General features: G+C 40.4%; 3 protein-coding genes across 4 annotated transcripts; 1 reads left to right on the top strand and 2 right to left on the bottom strand.

Moving 5' to 3' along the window:
- Positions 1–458: 458 nt before the first annotated feature.
- On the top strand, positions 459–19,153 carry LOC311251602 (prostaglandin D2 receptor 2-like). Of its 2 annotated transcripts, XM_084344089.1 has the most exons (4): positions 459–496; positions 640–814; positions 12,561–12,685; positions 16,858–19,153. In XM_084344089.1, the coding sequence occupies exons 3-4, from the start codon at positions 12,576–12,578 to the stop codon at positions 18,068–18,070; spliced, it is 1,323 nt and encodes a 440-aa protein (XP_084200215.1). In that variant the 5' UTR covers positions 459–496; positions 640–814; positions 12,561–12,575; the 3' UTR covers positions 18,071–19,153. The 2 variants fall into 2 exon arrangements, with proteins under 2 accessions (XP_084200215.1, XP_084200216.1); XM_084344090.1 differs by lacking the exon at positions 12,561–12,685 and having other exon boundaries at positions 640–788.
- On the bottom strand, positions 636–2,586 carry LOC311251286 (uncharacterized protein; the record flags this gene model as incomplete). Its single annotated transcript, XM_084343662.1, has 5 exons — positions 2,529–2,586; positions 1,731–2,414; positions 1,474–1,605; positions 1,349–1,392; positions 636–761 (listed from the first exon to the last, which is right to left on the bottom strand). Exons 1-5 carry the CDS (start codon positions 2,569–2,571, stop codon positions 636–638), a joined length of 1,029 nt encoding a protein of 342 aa, XP_084199788.1. The 5' UTR covers positions 2,572–2,586.
- Positions 8,435–10,582, bottom strand: LOC311251347 (immunoglobulin alpha-2 heavy chain-like). Its single transcript, XM_084343725.1, has 5 exons — positions 10,406–10,582; positions 9,975–10,289; positions 9,561–9,887; positions 9,353–9,484; positions 8,435–8,866 (listed from the first exon to the last, which is right to left on the bottom strand). The coding sequence occupies exons 1-5, from the start codon at positions 10,446–10,448 to the stop codon at positions 8,862–8,864; spliced, it is 822 nt and encodes a 273-aa protein (XP_084199851.1). The 5' UTR covers positions 10,449–10,582; the 3' UTR covers positions 8,435–8,861.
- Positions 19,154–19,214: the final 61 nt, after the last annotated feature.

Raw genomic sequence — 19,214 nt, 5'->3', positions numbered from 1 at the left:
AGTATAGATGAAACCATCGTGCCAAACTAGAGTTGATAGAGATATTTATAAATTGAGCTTTGCACATATTGGTCATAATTCTGATCTCCATTTCTTTCATAAATATTTCCAAGCATTAAATATTGTGATAATTTTGCCCACCCCCTCTGCCATTGTAGCGGAGGAGCATTTGGTTCTTTAGTCTTTTTGACCAGAGGATTAATGCTTGGGTATGTTCTTAGGGCACTTTATCAACGAGAAAAACATCATGTTTGATCTGAGTACAAGTTGTGGCCCTGCGTGATCCTGTAGATCCTCTTCCTCAAAGAGCTGATGTAGTACAAAATGTAAATGCCATTCTGGTGAATTTCCTCAAAAGCACAGCTTGCGATCAGCCCCAACCGTATTAAGTTTTAGGGAACTGAAAGTGTGGCAAACGACAGATGATTACTACAACATTTTCGTCGACTGAAGTGAAAGCTTCACTCAGATGGATCTGGACTGTTGGGAGTTGTAGGTATGTAAAACTCTTTTCACTTCACTCTGATCTCTGTTGTCTTTATTGCTGCTTCATTTCAATGACCAAACACTGCCTGCCTTTAATTTTCTCATCGTGTGAGCAGCATGTTCTCTGCATCTAAGACATAATGTTTGTTTCAGGCCTGGCTAGCTGAAGTGCAAACACTGTGGCCTGGAAGCTGCAGGCCGCTCTTCCTGTGTTCAAGCTCTGCTAGGACCTGCGTTTCCACCCATGGAAACTTAAAGTCTGAGGTTCTCGCCACCTTCACCACAGGAGTGAAAAGTAAACGGTGAGAGCCGGCTATAGAGTGAAAAGGTGCGAACCTGTGCTTACGTTTCATGGTGAGGATGATATTTATAGATCGTAGGGTTTTTTTTATGAGCCTGCATTCTCTATATTTGTAACCGGTATCACACTTGTGTACAGGGATGCTCACACATGCAACACACACAGTGTCAACATATTTCACATTAAATACTGCAAACATGTTGCACAAATATGTTTTATTTTATTTGAACAGTGTTGCATATTGTACATTTATACATGTGAAGTGTTGTTTTATTGCAAGTGAGTGACAGGAGAGAGAATGTGGTGTGTGGTTGAAAGTCAAGGCGAAGTCCTACTTCACTCTTTTCTACTCCTTACTCTTGAATATACACAAACACTGTCCACAGACTCCTCTTGGCGATGTCGTTCGCTGGTTCTGTTCAGGCTCAGAGCAGCGTAATGGAGGAGATCAGTGTCTTGGCTCTGGTAATGACAAAAGTACAGTGGCAAAATATATGAGAAATAAAATAGCAGTTACAAATCTTGTACAAATATGGCTTCTATCATAGTTATATCACCTACCATGGGTTCAGAAGCTGCAGAACATGTCAGATGAGAAACACTTCCTGTCAGGCAAAAGACGAAATGATCAAGCCAGGCTGATAGAGAACAAATTGAAATACTTTTATTTTAAAAAAAAAGCTTACCTTTGCAGACAGAGCATATCTGTGTTTTTAACTTGTATAGCGTGAGAGCCAGGACAAGGAGCAGGATAATGGAAACGGCCAACGCCCCACTCAGGCAGTACGCCAGGATTGGGCGAACTTTGGGAGAATCTCCTAACAAACAGCAAAGAGAAAGCATATCTTGTCTCTTTAACATATTTAGATGTATGGATATGCAGTCATTTAAAAGCTATTTCTTACTTAAACAGTTATATTCAGTATCGGCTATTATGACCCACCTGCAACCTCCACTCTTGTTCCATTTCCAAACACAATCTCCCCGCAGGAGGCCAGAGCACAGTAGTACATCCCGGCATCGGAGGCATTCACGGACTTTATAACGAGGTTTAACGTGCAATTTTCTATGTGGGAATCTGTCATACACTGTTCCACATTGCGATACATGACTGCAGGCTGAGCCGCACCGTGTCGGAACCAGTAGACGCTCTGCTCCCCTGCACATTTTTCAGCGTACACCGTACAGCTCAGATTCACAGACTCGCCCGGGCGAAGTAACTCCAGCGATGGCTGCCGGACGACAGCGTGATTGTTGGACAGGGATGTTTTGACGTTTAGGAAAGCTCCTTGCCCAAACTCAATAGCGTTGAATTCTAAAATGCCACAGTAATAAGTCGCTGAATCCATCGGCTGGAGGTTTGAGATTGTGAGATGGTTGATGCTTTCTCCACTTTGCACCTGAAACCTTTCTATGTACGCTGAGGAAATGGAAGCTTTTGTGTTGTGCTTCATCCGAGTCGATATGATGAGAGGCTTGCCTCCCAGCCGTTGCTGGTACCAAGAGAGGAAGGTTACAGCATCATTTCGACAAAAGCATTTCAAAGTCACGGTCCCCCCAACTTCGGCTGCTATGACCCCACTGTCTTGAGTTATAGCGGGGGTCTTCTCAACAGTTTGCACCTGACCTGGACAGAAATGCATAAAAAATCATATTTACTATCACATTTAAACCTCACCCCTCTCATTCAAAAATACATGAATGCACTTAGAAACAGGTAAAATGGCTGTAAAATACTCACAGATTTCAGTGAAAAGAACAAGAAAAAGGCTAATTGGCATCATCCCTGAAGCTCTGTATCTCTGTCTGCACCCTGTGTGTCGACGGATGCACCCAACTCTTATAGGAGACGGAGGCTGTTCGTGATTGGCTATGCTGTCAAGTCTAGAGCAAGACAAAGCGATTTGTTCTCTTGCAAAAGAAGAGACTGATCAGGTGACCAGAGGTGTAATTGGGGTTGATTGACTCTTTCAGGTTACATCATTGTCGCTGTACACTGGAGGGACAGCAGGTGTGACATCATATTTGAACACAATGAAAAGGAAAGTCTACATTTTTGAATGGAGGCGTAGGTTGATGCATGTGCAGTGTTTGTTTTCCACAATGTGCACAGAGCTGAGAGGGGTTTTTTGTAGAGTGGAAGAACATGCTGTGTTCTTCTGTCACGACACAATATTGTTAAATTTGGATGGGTTTTCTTGTGTGTGTGTGTGAGATTTTAAAAGTAAAATTGGGTTGAAAGGGAGTGTGATGGAGAGGCACATAAAAAAAGCAGAATTAAGGTCAAGTGATTTACCCCACTTCAAAGTTAATGCTGATAACACTTATGGCTGTGGTTAGCAGTTTGTCTTTTCAGTGTTATTCTGTAGGTCACGTCATGCCAGTGTGGTCCTACAGGTCTATCTGTACTTAATGGGTCAACAACCTAAATACACATAATCAGAAGTGGCAGAGGAAACCACATGTTAAGAAAGACGTTGTGTTTTGCCTCTTCTTTTGGTGTTTCAAATTGTGAACTATATCTGCTTCAGTGCTGCATCACTGCCCTCTACTGTTCAGTTTGTTCTTGACTCATGGTTAATGCCAAGTGCAGTGTTGAAAAATGTCAGTTTGAAGGTAAAAGGAGGAAGACAGTTTATATTATACATTTTGAGATGGACTGGCTTCCATTACAATTATATTACATTCATGTACTGTATAGAAATGCACCCTGTGTGGATCTGGTTCCCATTATCTTCTTCCATACCTGGGCACATGGTGAGGATACCTCAAACATCTGAGGGCTGGTGTTTGTTGAAGGCGCCATGTTAACTGCCATGGTGTGCTGCTTCCTGGAGCATATCATAGCCTATAGTGGTTGATACAGAATGTTTCTTTTCCTCTTTCTAAAGTAACCTACAGTTTGGGTTCAAGATCAGTCCCTTTACAACATTTAACATTTGGGAGCAGCCATTGTGCTGTTCGTATTTTCAAACACACCAACCTCTTCGGCCTACGGCTCCTCTAAGGGTCTAAGGGAGTTGTCTTCCATGCTAGAATTTCTTTGGGCTAGGCAGCGTGGACAGGCCGCTTTTCAGCCCAGAGACAAGTTGGTCTGTTTTCCAGGGAAACTACAGCTCACGATCAGTGATATCGGCTGATATTTGCTGCTAGTTTCTTTTACAAAGCAACTACAAGAAAAACTTGAACACAACCCAATAACACCCGGCAATGGTAGGATCCATTATAATGCATTTGTCACACCTTGGAGCAGGGCTTGCTAGCGTTAGCGGTCTCTTTCTCATGGGTCTAGCTGTGGTTTTGACAACAACTTTCAAACTCACAGCAACAACAAGTGGCCTACCGCAGTTGAAAAAACAATACATCTCATTTTATAGAGGCTTTGCCTAAAACAAACAGATAATAGGGCGTAATAACTCAAATTTAAAAGTGAGAAATAATATTGAAATACAAGTCACTTTTTATATTTGTGTCTTTTATCATACCTAGCCTAGTAGGCTACAAATCACGTTTAGGTGGACATAACTATTTCTACCATTAGAAAGCGTAACTGTTTAACCAAGCATAACTAAGCATGCCATTAGACAGACAGATTGCTGCCTGGACAGCTGTTGGTTTCACTTCATTTCAGTATGAACTCTCAACCTGCAAATTTAATTAGAGTCACAATCATTTTCTATGATAAAGCAGTTTAAAGTTATTTTAAAAAAAAACATGTCCAAGTGTGACTTTATTTAAATGTTATGTAGCTGTCTCGTCCCCTCATCCTTGAAGATTTAATAGTACAGTCAACCCATGCAGTAGACAGTTACCGAGCACAGACAGGCTACTCCGTGTCACTAGTGTTTGTCTTTTGATGTTTGTGGTCCGCACGTACGTGTTTTGACAAAGCTGTGGTAAAGAGCTCTACATTTGCTGGCTCAGTAGAGACGAGGCAGCACTGACCGACACCTCTCACACTTCCTGAATTGTGCAGTGACAGTAAGTCGGCCTAATGCTCACTGTTTCTCAATAGCAGTCAAAGCTTAAATGGAAAGTAGATCCTCCCTTTCTTCTTTGAAGAGAACAGTCAGACCATGTCGGAAACAATTAAAAGAGGAAGCACTGCTGTGTGTCAGAATCCTTCATTGAAATCACTCATGTATTGAGTACAGGCGAGACTCAAGGTGGAACTTTATTGAGAAGTATTGTTTATGCTGGTTATGGCAAGTTGAGCACATGGCTGCTCGTCAAACTCGACTCCGTGATGTGTTCAATGTCACTCGGAGCTAAGTGCTCAATACTGCCACGTTTCTGTCGACTTTCCGAAAACGTGTGGGTGGAGGGCCCTTTCTGCTCGGGTCATCAGCGGATGAACTTTGACTGACTGTAGAAAGTCATTTCAAGTAACCCCGAGCTGTATGCACACACTGAATCACACATTTTATTAAGTCCCAGTGTCTTTAACTTGTGAAAAAAGACTGTATTTTCAGTCTTTTCACAGCGAGGCCAAACCGAGCTGCTGCTTGACAAATATAGAAAGCTTTCATTCAGACCTCATTTTGTGAAATGACATTCAAAGGAACTCAAGTTGTTGCTGGCTGAGTTTAATAGGTCAAGTTAGAACGTTTAGAAATACAAATAACATCTCATGATGGAATGACCAACTTTATCACATATTTCGGCATTATTTGAGTGTTCAAAATCCAAAGCACATTCGATTTTACAACACGTTGTCACTCCCAACTCCTCAAGTGCGGTAGCTTGATCAGTGGTCTTAAACTTCAAACTATGACACTCTACCAACCCCTCTAGCACTACTTTTGCACGTGAAGGGCTCTTCACGTCAGACTAGAAATACGTAATGGGTACTGTTTGGTTAGACTTTCAAATTAAGGCTTGCTGACAAACAGTTCACATATTTTGCTGTTATTAACAATTGCGTTTTAATTAGGTTAAGGCTCCAAAACTACTTGGTTAGGTTTAGGAAAATAAACTATTTTTAAACTTCTAAATAGCTACAATCAGTCTTGTGTCTTACCTAACGTAAATTATGTATGCGATGTACTATAAGTCACGTGATGTAAGTGCACCACTCACGTAAGTACGTTTATTTACTTATATAACACTACAGTGTTAATATAACACTATCACCTGAACCCAGGTTTCCGGAGGGACAGTTTAGTGTATGACCCTTCCAACCAGCCCATATTCATTTTTTATACTACTCCAGGAGAGGGGAGCTTCAAGGAGTGAGAATGAGCTGGATTTAAAACTCCAACACTACAGTGCAATAAGTGGCATTACAGTATATATTATTTTTATTAAAGGTTATTGAGATGTAAACATTTTTGAAGAATCACATTTTAGATTTTGTGCTGTCTACAGGCCTTTCTAGACTTTATATTAAGAATCAGTGAAGCATGAGAGGGCCAGTTCACGCTGTGGTTTAACGCACGAGATGGTATCTTTTTAATTTCATCTACACTTCCACAAGTTTTTCTCTTAGATTTTTTTTTTTTTTTAAACCAAATGGTGGACACAGTATCAAAAGCATCGGTGCTCTGCACAAGGTTCATTGTTTTCTGTAGCTGTTGAAAGTAGGTTAGACACCGCAGATGCATCTTGTGGCCATGCTGGATTATTTTTTTCCACTGTGCTTTTGGCATGACAGAGTGAATCAGGTCAGTGAGGGTTAAATGTACTTCCGTGGTACTTCTGCAAAAAGAACAAATACCTTTTTTTTTTCTTTTATTGCATCAGCATTGATTAGCTATTTACAACTTTAATACACTTCTCTAAATATACTGCTTCTATCAAAAACAGGAACGTGGAGGCAGCCTTCGGCTAGAACTGAAAAACATGCGGTTACATCGAAGAGAAAGTAAAGCCAGCCCCGGATCACCTTGTCATGAAGCTCCTCCTTGCATTATCTCTACTGTGACTGCTTCAAGCTATGTCAACGGTGTTTTAACTTGTTTTTGACCTGTTTACAGACGTATACGTGTAAAATATATATACATGGGAATGAGAAGTGAAAGAGCAGAGGTGTTCAAGCAACTGGAACAAACAAACAGCATCACAAATAAAACCACACAGACATCCTGTCAGAGTGGAGGGCAGCGGGGGGGGTAAAACCACCTTGTTCAGCTCGATGTGAGCGAGCTTGACCAAAGCGGGAACTCAGAGACGAGGCTGTTTTTTTCTCCTTTTCTTTTTAGTCAGTCGGCAGAAGAACTTGAAAACACGTCGCTGTCTTTTATGTGTTTGAGAGGAACAGCTCAGAAGTTGAACAAAGCAACCATCCTTTGTTAGATAGTTCTGTATTTGATTTTTTGTTTTCTGAGGAGATAGAATTTAAAGAAATACATTTGTGACAGTGAAGATGTCAAATTTAGCTAGATTTGATCATAACTTAGGCTGAGGTGATTAAAGTCTGAGCTGCTAAAAATTCCATATTTTCTAGTATTTTGTCTGATTTGACCAAACTTGTCTGCTGAAAACCATGAAACTGAGCACCGCCTCTTGCGTAATAACATGAAACGTCGCCGTCATGGCACTGGCTGTGCTCCGAGGCGCTGAACAAAAAGGATAGAGTTCAGATTTTGGTGTCAGTCGACCACAACAGTCCCTCCAAAAAGCAACACTCTGTGGGTGCAACAGACAGGATACGCCTCACAAAGTGTCTTTGAAACGTTCAGATGCATATCTTTAGCCTTTCTGTGGTGTGTTCACTTTAAATCACTTATCTTTCCAATATTAGCTACCTGGCGGTCACAGCTATATACCACTGTTTAAAAACACCATGATGTGGTGCTTATGATGTCTACTGTCGGTGCACTGCTGCTCCCTACTGGCCGAGAGCGTAACTGCACAAGGCCTGCTGAGATCAACTGTCTTCTGTGTCTCTGTAGAAAAATTTACTCTGATAATGACGTCAAAATGTCATTGTGTGAAAAGTATGATCCAGTGTTTCTGGGTCTTAAACCACACTAGGGAGTAAAGGTTGCAATATCTCCGCGTCTGCTGCTTCAGTTTTCACCATGCTTTTTGTAATCTGTCTCTCGTGCACACCTTGACTTTCATGAAAGTTGAATACTAAACTGTTAGAATATCACAACCACAGCAGCTTTTTGCTTGAATAAAGATTTTCTCAGACATTTAGGCTGTACAACCGTAGATACATAACACATTCCAGGAAACTCACACAGGTCACATGAGTCATTGTAACCCTTTTTTTTCTTCTTTTTTTTCTTTTCCATGCGACTGAAATTCAGAAGAAATCAGTCAGGGCTGAAAATTAAGTTGTTTTTTTTTTTTTTAATCATACTAGTCTTTTAGGGACTTTTTCAAAAATGGTAGATAAAGCATTAGAACAATTTTGAATCTTTGTAAAATCCATATAAATTAAAGCTGCACTAGACTATTATTAGCCATACAACAGTCGAAAATAATCACTTTAAAAGTCATTCTGCGTTAGTTTCAATGCATTTTCAGACAGTATGTTGGCTTCTATTGTACAGCAGATCTTTCTCAGATAAATACTGACCTCGAGGAACCTCTCTCTTTCACACACACATACACGCAAACAAACACACACACACGTTAATGCTTTTAAGGAATGTATATTTCTTCATATTTGTGGTTGTTTGCTGTATTACAGTGGAAGGTCAACATAAAGCTAACATTACTGATATCAATGAGGGAAACCACAGCCTTTTAATAAGAAATAGAGATCCACCAAATCCAGTAAAAAAAAAGTGTATTGCTTTTTTCAAATGTTTTTTTCTATACAAATGTACTTTTAACCTTGCAGTTCAGTATACGTAGGATGATAAAGGATGATTTAATGTATAAAAACAGAAGAGCTGATTTAGATCATATCATAATTAGGGTTATTACAGGGGTCAAAAAGAGAGCAGCAGCAGAAGCAGGTGTAGAAAAGTTTGCCTCTATGAAACAGCGACAGTCACCTCACAGGTCTGACAGTGCGATTCTGGAGTAAACCGTCTCCTCCTCTGTGCTCCTCTTTCTCCTGCTCTTGCTTTGCCTCTTTTTGAAGTCCAGAGCTACGTACTGCAACGCATCAGATTCCTCATTCTGCAGGAAATAAGAAAATACACATTTTTAGAGGCTACACTAATTTAGATTATGGGATGTGCCTCTATACAAACTAATGTAAGTCGTGTTGGGAGGATTCTTTGAGTTTACCTGACTATCAGCGGTGTATTCTGGGACACTGGACTGGCGGTGCAGCCCTATTATAGAAAACAAAATATATATATATATTTCATATCTTTTACATTAGCTTCCTTCTGTCATTGTCATTAAAGGGACAGTTAACCCAAATAAGAATGAAAATGGCCCCCTTTCTTTAGAGGCTGTGGATTATCGTAAGTCACTTTGACATTGTTTATGAAAAATATGATTTAGATGTATTTTTACCACAAATGAAATTCAATTCACATGCATTGTACTGAGGTTTAGACAGGAATCTCAGAAACAGATCAATCAAAAAACCTTTCTATTTATCCTCGTTAAAATAACAGACAACCTCCTTCTTTGGTGACTATGAGTTAATTGTACCTTCAGACTGAAGAGATTCTCTCCTGGATATTTTGCAGAGGGTACTGATTAAGATGATGTTTAAGAAAACAGACGCAGCCAGAGCTGCAACCACAGAAAACATCAGAGCAGGAGAGATAGAGTCCAGTTTCTCTGTGAAAACAGAAAAGAAGACTAAGATTAAATAGAAATTTGATTTAGAGTTTTTTTTAAAGTATATGTTGCTCACCTCCAACATCCAGTTTGGTTCCTTTCCCATACAGAATCTCTCCGCATGAGGCCACAGCACAGTAATATGTCCCAGCATCGGACAGACTCATGTTCCTCTTGGATAAACTGTACACACACTCTGCAGGAGACTCAGGGCTCTTTGCACACTCGTCGCTGCTGTGTTCGTGGACGTACAACATTCCCAAGTGGGAATCTTTTTTGAACCAGTAAACGCTGTGTTCTCCGTCAGTGGTTCCAGTGTGCAGCGTGCAGGTCAGAGTCACGGATCCTCCTGGCTTCACAGAGTTGGAGGCCGGCTGCTGGGGGACAGACCTGCGACTAGACTCTGAAAAACAGACATTTTAGAAAGGGTTAGGAAATGAAATGGAAATTTTGGATTTAGAAAAAAAAACTGTAAATTGTTAACACCTACCATTTAAAACCAAAAATATTCCATTAACAAATTCAGTGGCTTGAACATCGATCCGTCCACAGAAGTACATAGCTGAGTCTGAGCCCTGGACAAAAGAGATGTTCAGATGGTAGAAGTTGTCTCCAGTATGAACTGAAAACCGTTTGTCGCCTTTGAACTGGTTATGGAATTTGTTGACTGAGTGTTTGTAGAAAGAGGAGATTATTTGAGGTTGCTCTCCTGCAACCTGCTTGTACCAACACAGCTGTCTGGCACTGTCATAGAAACACGGCAAAGTCACATTGTGTCCCGGGTTAGCGTAGAGCAGAGAGCCATCTGAAACACAGATAGAGATATATTAATGATAATCACTTTGAATATTTTATTTTTAAACACATGGAGTCACAATTCATGGCACAAAAATATGAAAAATATTGTCTACAGTGACTTACAGGCTCTAAGGAAAAGAACCAAGAGCACATACAACTTGAACATCCTTCACTCTCCGCTGATCTGTGATCTGTGATCTGTGACTGTGTGATCCAGTGTGACTGCAGTTTCCGTAAAGGGGTCAAAGACATGCACCTTCAGCGGAAAAGTTGTCTGTAACACAGGTGGCGCAGATTTGTGGTTTGCAGTTCCTGCATAAAAGGAAATAAAAAAAGCTCTGAGTGGCCAGTTTTACTCAGGCAATTTTACACATTGCTATGATTTTTGCCCTCAGGTAGAAACATTGCCTGCAGTCCAAAACTTAAATTCCAAATCCAAAAAAACAACAACAACAAGAAAAAAGATAACTTTTCATCAGCCAGTATAATTTTCTGTTAACCCTATGGTGTTTTTGGCAGAACATTGTTACACTTTATGGGGTTAAAATATGTTTTCAGACGTATAAAGTGCTTGTACCATGACACTGCATCCTTTTGAGCATGCAAGTGATGCTTCACATGCGCTAATTGGCCTGAAGAGGGCGCCAACGACACTTGATATTTTTTTTACAAGAGTATTTACTGTTGCCTGGTGCCCAGCAGGAGACAGAAAGAGGAGAGGAGGACAGAGCCAATCAGATGGATCTTCTATCTAAATTAAAAATCCAATTTGAAGGCAGTGTCTGCGATATTTTTTTTTCTGCATAAAACCACCAGGATAGAGTCAAGCCATAGTGTTAAAAATACCCCTATCTTGTTAAAGAGGTCATGTTATGTTTGTTTTCAGGTTCCTCCTTTTACTTGGGGGTCCTAGTAGAACAGGTTTACGTACTTTAATTTTCAAGAAACACATTATTGTTCTCATATGGTGCATTGCTGCAGCACCCCTATACAAACTGTGTCTTGAACGCTCGTTTTCGCTACAGAGTGAGACATCTAGCCTCTGTTCAATCTTTGGTGAGAGTTGCACATGTGAAATTTTATTTACATAGCCCCAAATCACATTGCCTCAGGGGGCTTTACAGTCTTGTGAGGAAAAACTCCTCCAAAAAGGGAAAAATCAGAAGATATCTCAGGGCCACAGAGCAGGGAACCCTCTATTAATATTTCTCCCAAACATTGTTTTCATTTTTTTAACAAAATTGGTCTCCATTACATTATTTATCATTTGTGATCACGAAATTCATACACAAACAAACAGCACCTTTGTAACAACAACTCAAACAGTCTGACTCTCACTAGGCTGTGCTTAATTTAATTCACGGTGTTACACAGTGAACACTTTTCCAAAAAGTATAATTCCGACAAAGGTACTTTAATATTGTACTCAGTTGGTTGACTACTGTGCAGAAAGAAAGTTGCTCTTAATTACGCCCACCTATTTTTCTCGTATGGTGCATTGCTGCAGCACCCCTATACACACTGTGTCTTGAACGCTCCGTTTTAGCTACAGAGTGATACATCTCGCCTCTGTTGTAGCCAATCAGAGGTAGAGTAAGGCAGGTCATACCGAGCAAGGTAGTGTGATCTAAAATAACGCTGCTACAGTTGGTAACTATGGCTGCGGTACAGCCGTATATATTTTATAATATATATATTTATATAACGCCTGTTACATAGTCACGCAGATAAGTCATGGAAGTAAAGGCTCGACTCCAAACCAGGTCTTTCAGGCAGTGCAGGAGCAGTGTTTTCTGTGGGGGAGATTGACTCCCTCTGGCATGGACTTTGGGCTTTTTAACTTTGCAGACCCTTTACATGTACAAAGATGATACATAACACAACAAAGGAAAGGCAAAAACCCCAAAAGCACAATATGACCTCATTAATGCAAATTAAGCATATGAACACTAGCCTAGGGCATTGTTTTCCTTTTTCATTGTATAGTTTTTCATTAGATTATTTCCTTTGCTTAGCTGAAGCACCTAAAAACATTTTTTTTCTTATTAACATAAATGTGATCTAACCTAAAATCATTATAAAACTTGTTCTTGACTTGAAAAAACAAAAAAAAGTGCAAGCATTTTTAGAAAATGTATACAGTGCAAAAAAGCATGATAACTATGTAGGAATTTGGTTAAACCAACAGTATGTTAAACTTCAAATTGAACTGTGTCGGAAAACTTGTTATATCTACATTGATTCATAGAGATATTCTGTGCTCAATCTGCTGCTACAGCCCTGCAACCACCTGATGCTATCTATCAGCTCTAGACTCTACACCAAGACGCTACCTTCGATTCATTGGTCGCAACAATCATCACCACAGTTCCGTGCAAAGGTGATGTGGCTGACATTTAGAAGGTATCAAGTATGCTCACTTTTTCATCTGTAAGGCCTTCTTGTTTAAAATTCTGACATTTTTATCATCTGGAGTCTAAAGTAACCAACTGAGATACCAGATCACAGGGATAGTTTAGCTCCTAAACTGCGCTGTAAAACAAGGTGACTTTAGAGACATGCCTCTTCAGAATTTTTATTTTTTTTCTTGCTGATGTTGTCTTAATATCGATCTCAGACTTGATTTAGCTTTTTTCGAGGTTTTACATTTTTTATGGAATTCAGATACATCTAGTGGAAGAGAGGACAACAGAACTCTGTGCAATGCCAATACCAAATACCTCAAGAAAGATACGTAAAAGCAAGCAAAGCAGAAGTTACTGAACATATAGGAACAAGTGAGGCTGTGGAAGGGTGAAACATAAGAGCACATCAAACATCCCTGTTTGTATTGATGCAAGTCTTTCTAGCCTCTGTGAGGATCTAAAAGCAAATACAACCTTAAGGTGTGAATGTGCGGTGTTGAAGGTTCACGCTGACACACGCTGAGTTGATCACACATTTAATGCTCTCATTCTCATTCTTGCAGTTCCTCTTTAAGAGAATCCACTCTGACATGCACATTTTAATGACATGTGTCTATCTTTTATCCTTATTCCGGCATAATAAAGGTCCCCACAACTTAATATTTCTTAATAGACGCTCAGACAGAAGTAATGTGCATATGGTGATTGAGCAAAAGATAAAATGTCAAGCACTTCCTTCTGCTTTTGGGCTCACTGCTGTATGTATTTGTGTGTGTGTGTGTGTGAGAGAGATAGAGAGGAAGAGAAAAAGCCCTATGTGTCTGTGCATGCTACTTGCAAACACGCCACTGACACTTGTAAGTCATTTTCTCACAGTCCAGTCATAAGACGAAACCACAAACCTTTTGTCTTTGGCAATAAAGACTTAAAACCACTTTCCTTTGAAATACTGCAGACATGGCAGAAATACAAAGAAAATCACTACTGTACAATCCCGCCTAGACAGAAAACATTGACGCTGAGCACAACTTCAAAGTAAGGCATCATCAATGCATAATAAATATAATAGTAAAGAACAGTGTCAGACAATGATATCATTTGTTAAAATGAAGTGCACAGTCAGCTAATGTAGCTAAGTTATGAATGGTCTACTGCATGATGCCAAATTTTGCCATATGTAGGATAATCTGTGGTCTTTTTTTCTCAGAAGACTCAGCACTACTACTATGAAGCTGATATTTATATATACAAGATTAAAGTACCTTTTATTAAAAAAATGTTTGGGAGAAATATTAATAGAGGGATCCCTGCTCTGTGGCCCTGAAGTATCTTCTGCTTTTTCCCTTTTTGGAGGAGTTTTTCCTCACTCCAACCCAGGGTCTAAGACTGTAAAGCCCCCTGAGGCAATGTGATTTGTGATTTGGGGCTATGTAAATAAAATTGGCTTGACTTGAATATTCGTGGGAGATGGTTAATGGTCGTAACCTTTCCAATCTATCTTTGAGGGAAACTGTTCAAACCAACTGAGTTTTCCTACCTTGCTAGGTAGCTGAATTTGTGAGAGGGTGTGATCTATGTGTTTATGGCTGCTGCAAACATGGTATAGGTGTGACAACCAGCAGGAGAAGTGATTGTTTCGGCTGCTCAAGTTGTTACCCACTATTGCATCAGCTTTAGAAGTGGAGAGTATATTTCCTTGAAAGAAGAGCAACAAAGGGCACTGAAGATTGATGGAAAAGAGGTTTTCACTCTTCTCTCAACTGACATAGTGTGATTCACCAACCATCTCTGCTGGTAGCGCTCTCCTTCTGTTGATCTGACTAGTTAAAGTTAGCCTGCGATAGGCGGCTATAGACAGATGGTTCATCAAACCACCTGCCACATATTCTCTGAACATGCCCTTTTCCAAACAATTTCTAGCAGAGCCTCCCGAGATCGTTCTGGCACGTCGGCCTAGAAGGTCGCATTCAATAAATGAAAGGAAATAACCAGATTGTTGCTCCTCAATACATGCTGTGTCAGCAAAATTGTCTGTTGTTTTCCTGTTATTTTCAAAATTCAGGTCAGTGTGTTCTGGTCATGTTGGCATCCTTTGAAATGACTATGGTAGTGGGTTGTTAAAAGGTCAGCAGGCACATCTTTGATGCCAAGAAACAACAACTTATGCAAAACCAAAGCTTTGATAGTAATTTAGAGAATTCTTTATTGCAGAAAAAAATCAACTAAACTCAAATCAAACTACATCTAACTCTATGAGTGTCCTCACCCACAGTCTGTTTTCAGAGACCAGATTTCGTTTCTAGCAACGACCTGACTCTTGGAGGAGTTGTCATTTTTTGTCATTTGGTTGTTTTGACACTTGCTGCTGACACAAGTTCTTTTTGAGGTTTGCAACTTCCTATTACTGTGTATACTAATACGCCCTCTAGGCTAAAAAGAGCAGTGTAACATAGAGAGACCGCATCAGACCTGCAAGAGACAGAGGAAAAGGTAAATGACTTTTTGCTCATGGAAGATAAGCTCTACATGTTTAGCACACAGGAAAATAGAGAAGTCGTCCTTTTTCAGTTTTAGTCAGTATCTTGCAATGAGACAGATAGTCTCCAGTGTCATTTTTTCATTCATTGCAAGTTTTAAAATTAAACGAATGTGCATTGGAAACAGGCGGAAATGTTTTCATATGTGCTATGTGTGTTACTTTGCTTTTAAATCGGACTCAGTTACTGAGTAGTAACCACAAATAGGCATGCAATGGGTCTTTTTTAATCCTCAACTTTGCGCTGTTACGTTTAATTGACACAACCTGCCGATTCAACATGATCAGCCACATGCCTCATGCTCATTGCAGAACTTCCCCAAAAATGTTTTAATTTAGCAATTGTGCGAGCCTTTGAGATGTGTTCTGTATGTGAAACTTATCGACGCCAGGCAGAGATCTTTTCATACAGTGGCGAGTGGTGATACACCGTCAGACAACATAGAATAACAGTTACACAAGTGCCCTCAAAAAGAGCACCTAGAATTGCAGAGAGGATGTGGCAAATGTAAAAGATAAGAAAGAAGTAGGGTGGTACGACTGTACACCACTTCAGTGCATTCCTACAACTGCTTTCATACAGACAAAACTACTGTTCTGCAACTTAGCCTTCAAGTAAATATGTAACAGCTATTAAACATGAGAGTATATAAAGTAAGAGTTGTTCATTTTTTTCTTTACTGTGGGTGATATTCTATAATAAGGCATATTAATGTTGACATGGTGTAAGTGGCAGTGTTTTTAATTGCTAATGAATTATTTATTGATGCCTTACAGACCACATAATAACTTTATATGATCAGCATTTGGTTTGCCAGACTGTGAAACATGAAATGGAAACATGCAGATCATTTGCATTTGAAGTCTGACTCAGCTGTGAAACAACACACCCATGTTCCTCTCACCCCTGCGGTATTTCTCGCCACTTACATCATGGACAGCTCGCAGTTTTTGCAACACATTGAAGTTGTTATTATTTGTTATAAATTATTATTAAATATATTATTATACTATTTTTATTTTTATTTTTTTAGAACCTATACATATCTCCAACCCAACTGCCAGAATAAATGATGGCAAACTGCAAAACCACAGATAAAATAAAACGTTACATTATCTATATCATGCAACTTTACATTACTTTTAAGCATAAAAGCCACTCGGTGAGAGTTAGGAAACGATCACGTTCTGCCTTAGAATATCTGTTTTTTGTCGCCACAAACAAAGCTAAAGATGTTCTGAGAAAACACTGCTGGAAATTGTCCTGAGGTTTCCTTAAGTATATCCAGAAGTGTTGCATCCATTGTCATAAATATCAAGTGGTTTCAAAAAAGTACGCTGAAACGCAGACATGAACTGTGGTCATTGGCTCGGCTGCCTTGTCGTTTCTAACTCCACCACCGTAGCTTCTACGTCCCAACATGAAAGTCAGGTGATAATCAGGTACTGTGAACACGATATGACATGTTTTGTAGACATGTCAATAGAGTATATAGCCTATGATACACTCAAAAAGAATACATAAGTAAGCTCCTAGATGAAACTCTCCGTATAACTTCTGAGCTCTCTTCATAGTTGTGTGCTTTTTCTAGACTGATTCAGTTTAGTTTTACATGTTCTGATCTCTTTTGTAGATTTCAGCAGTGTGACACAAAAGGACATCAGCTGAGTTCGACTTCAAGACATTTGTCCACCAAGATGTTGTTCTGTCCTAGCAGCATAAAGACAAATGTCACAAGTAGCTCAACAAACCAAACAGCCCAGATGAGTTCTTTAAACGTTTTCACCATTTCCCTCCACGGCTTGTTCTCCTCCATTGGCATAATAGAGAACCTCCTCATCCTCGGAGTGGTGGGCTTCCACGTCCGCCGCTCTGTCATCAGCATCTGGATCCTGAACCTCGCAGCCTCTGACCTACTGGCCACTGCTTCCCTGCCCTTCTTCACCCTCTACATGGCCCGTGGTAACACCTGGACGCTGGGCCCGACCTTCTGCCGCATCCATTCCTCCATCTTCTTTCTCAACATGTTCGTCAGTGGCTCCCTGCTGGCAGCCATTTCTCTCGACCGCTGCCTGGTGGTGCTGAGGCCTGTGTGGGCGCAGAATCACAGGACCATCCACCTGGTTGGGAAGGTATGCGGGGTGATCTGGGGCGTTGCTGCGATCTGCACCATCCCCTTCTACCTGTTCCGTGACACCATTCCCCTTCCTAGCGGACAGATCTTGTGTTACTACAATTATGCTCGATTCCTCCCGAGTGAGACGGCTGACCGTGATTCTTTATGCAAGAAACGCAAGGAAGCCTTAGGCTTCTTCAAGCTCTTTCTGGCCTTCCTGATCCCCCTAGCTGTCATCATCCTCAGTTATACTGCTGTGAACACTGGATTGGCTCGCAGAGGCTGCCGACGCCCCTTCCGCTTTGTTCGGCTCGTCGTGGCCGTGGTGGTGAGCTTTGTACTGTGCTGGGCTCCGTACCACTTCTTCATCATCATGGAGATGATGGCCCCCGTAGGAAGTTCTGCACAGAAACTTGCAAGCAAGGCCCTCCCAATTTCAGCAACCATCGGCTTCCTTAACAGTGTTCTTAACCCCATTCTGTATGTGTTCAGCTGCCCTGACCTGTGCAGTAAAATCAGACACTCTCTTGGTGCGGTGATGGAGAGTGTCCTGGCTGAGGATCTGGCAGAGCTGGCCCGACGCCGCAGCACCGCTCGCAGCTCTATTAGCACCAGCGAGATTGTGTTGAAGTCAAAGAATTCTCTTCCAACCTTGTATGTAAAAGAAGACAATCAGACGGAGGATGAAAGTCTTGCTAATGTAGCTGAGAACTATGAAAATGGGCTGTAAATTCTCTAATAGTGCCAAGGCTTTTATTTTTACTTGGTCAACACAGAAAAGTCATTATTTGGCCTTCAATTGTAATATTGTAATCTACATGGGTAGTCTACGTCTCCTGTTTGCCAGATCTGAGCCATCATTTCATGCAGTATGTGAGCCAGATGAGCGTGTCTGGTACAATTTTGCCATCTGGGGCTCCAGTTTGAATTTGCGTTTTTGCTGTTGTTTGCAGTTTATTCAAATGGAAAATGTAATGCGTGCTCACCTGTTGTCTTTATTAGCTGAGGATTATTTCTTTTTTAAAAGCATCGCACAAGAAAAGTCATTTCAAACTCAACAATCTCCTGCTGAGAAACACAGTTTTCATTCCCCTCCTGATGCGTCCGCTGTTTCCAATCTAGGAGGCAGGGTCCACTGGCTGCAGGTCTGATGTCTTTCTAATGAGCTCGACTAGCGTAATGCCTTCCATTCCTGGTAGGCTTTCAATTAGTAACATGGGCAGGAAGTGCTAGATTTCAATGATGCCTTCGAAAGACGGCAGAGTAGAATCCAATGGACTTTGTCTTTTTACTGATGTAATTAGTGTGTGGCAATGTACATAACTCTATTTATCACGTGAGCTTTAAAAGTAAAGGTCATTCCATCCCTCCTCAATATTTTCTACCTGGTCTTTTAAAGATTTTGTTTGTTTTTGTTGGCCACGCCCACAGTTGTAATGACCATTACTGAATCCTGGCACTTATTTCAGAATTTATGGTATTTGTCAAGTGGTGCTATCTCACCAGTATCACTGTAGCATAAGTTGTTATATTTGTTATGTTTAAAAAAAAAAAAACTATGAGTAAAAACATACAGCATCTTGGTTGATTTTGTTATTTTGATTCATGTGTAATTTTGGTTGAATGCACTGTACATTACTGCTTTTCAGTTTTATCGCTTTGTAAAAGGAGTTACAATAGAGATGTCAGTAGCTCTCACAAGTAAATATCTAGAGGTGTAATACTGTATGCTGTTGCTGTTTTTATGATTTTGCCCAGTGTGCTTATAATAGAGTTTGTGTATCTGCTTCATTGTACATGTAATGTCTATACTTTTTATTCCGTGACATTTCTAATAAAGAAAAAGAAAAGCAATCTGGCGTTGCAGTATAACA

This window comes from Pagrus pagrus, assembly GCF_965226575.1.
Source record: "Pagrus pagrus genome assembly, chromosome: 22".
NCBI lineage: Eukaryota > Metazoa > Chordata > Actinopteri > Spariformes > Sparidae > Pagrus > Pagrus pagrus.
This window is presented reverse-complemented; position numbering and strand designations above follow the sequence as displayed.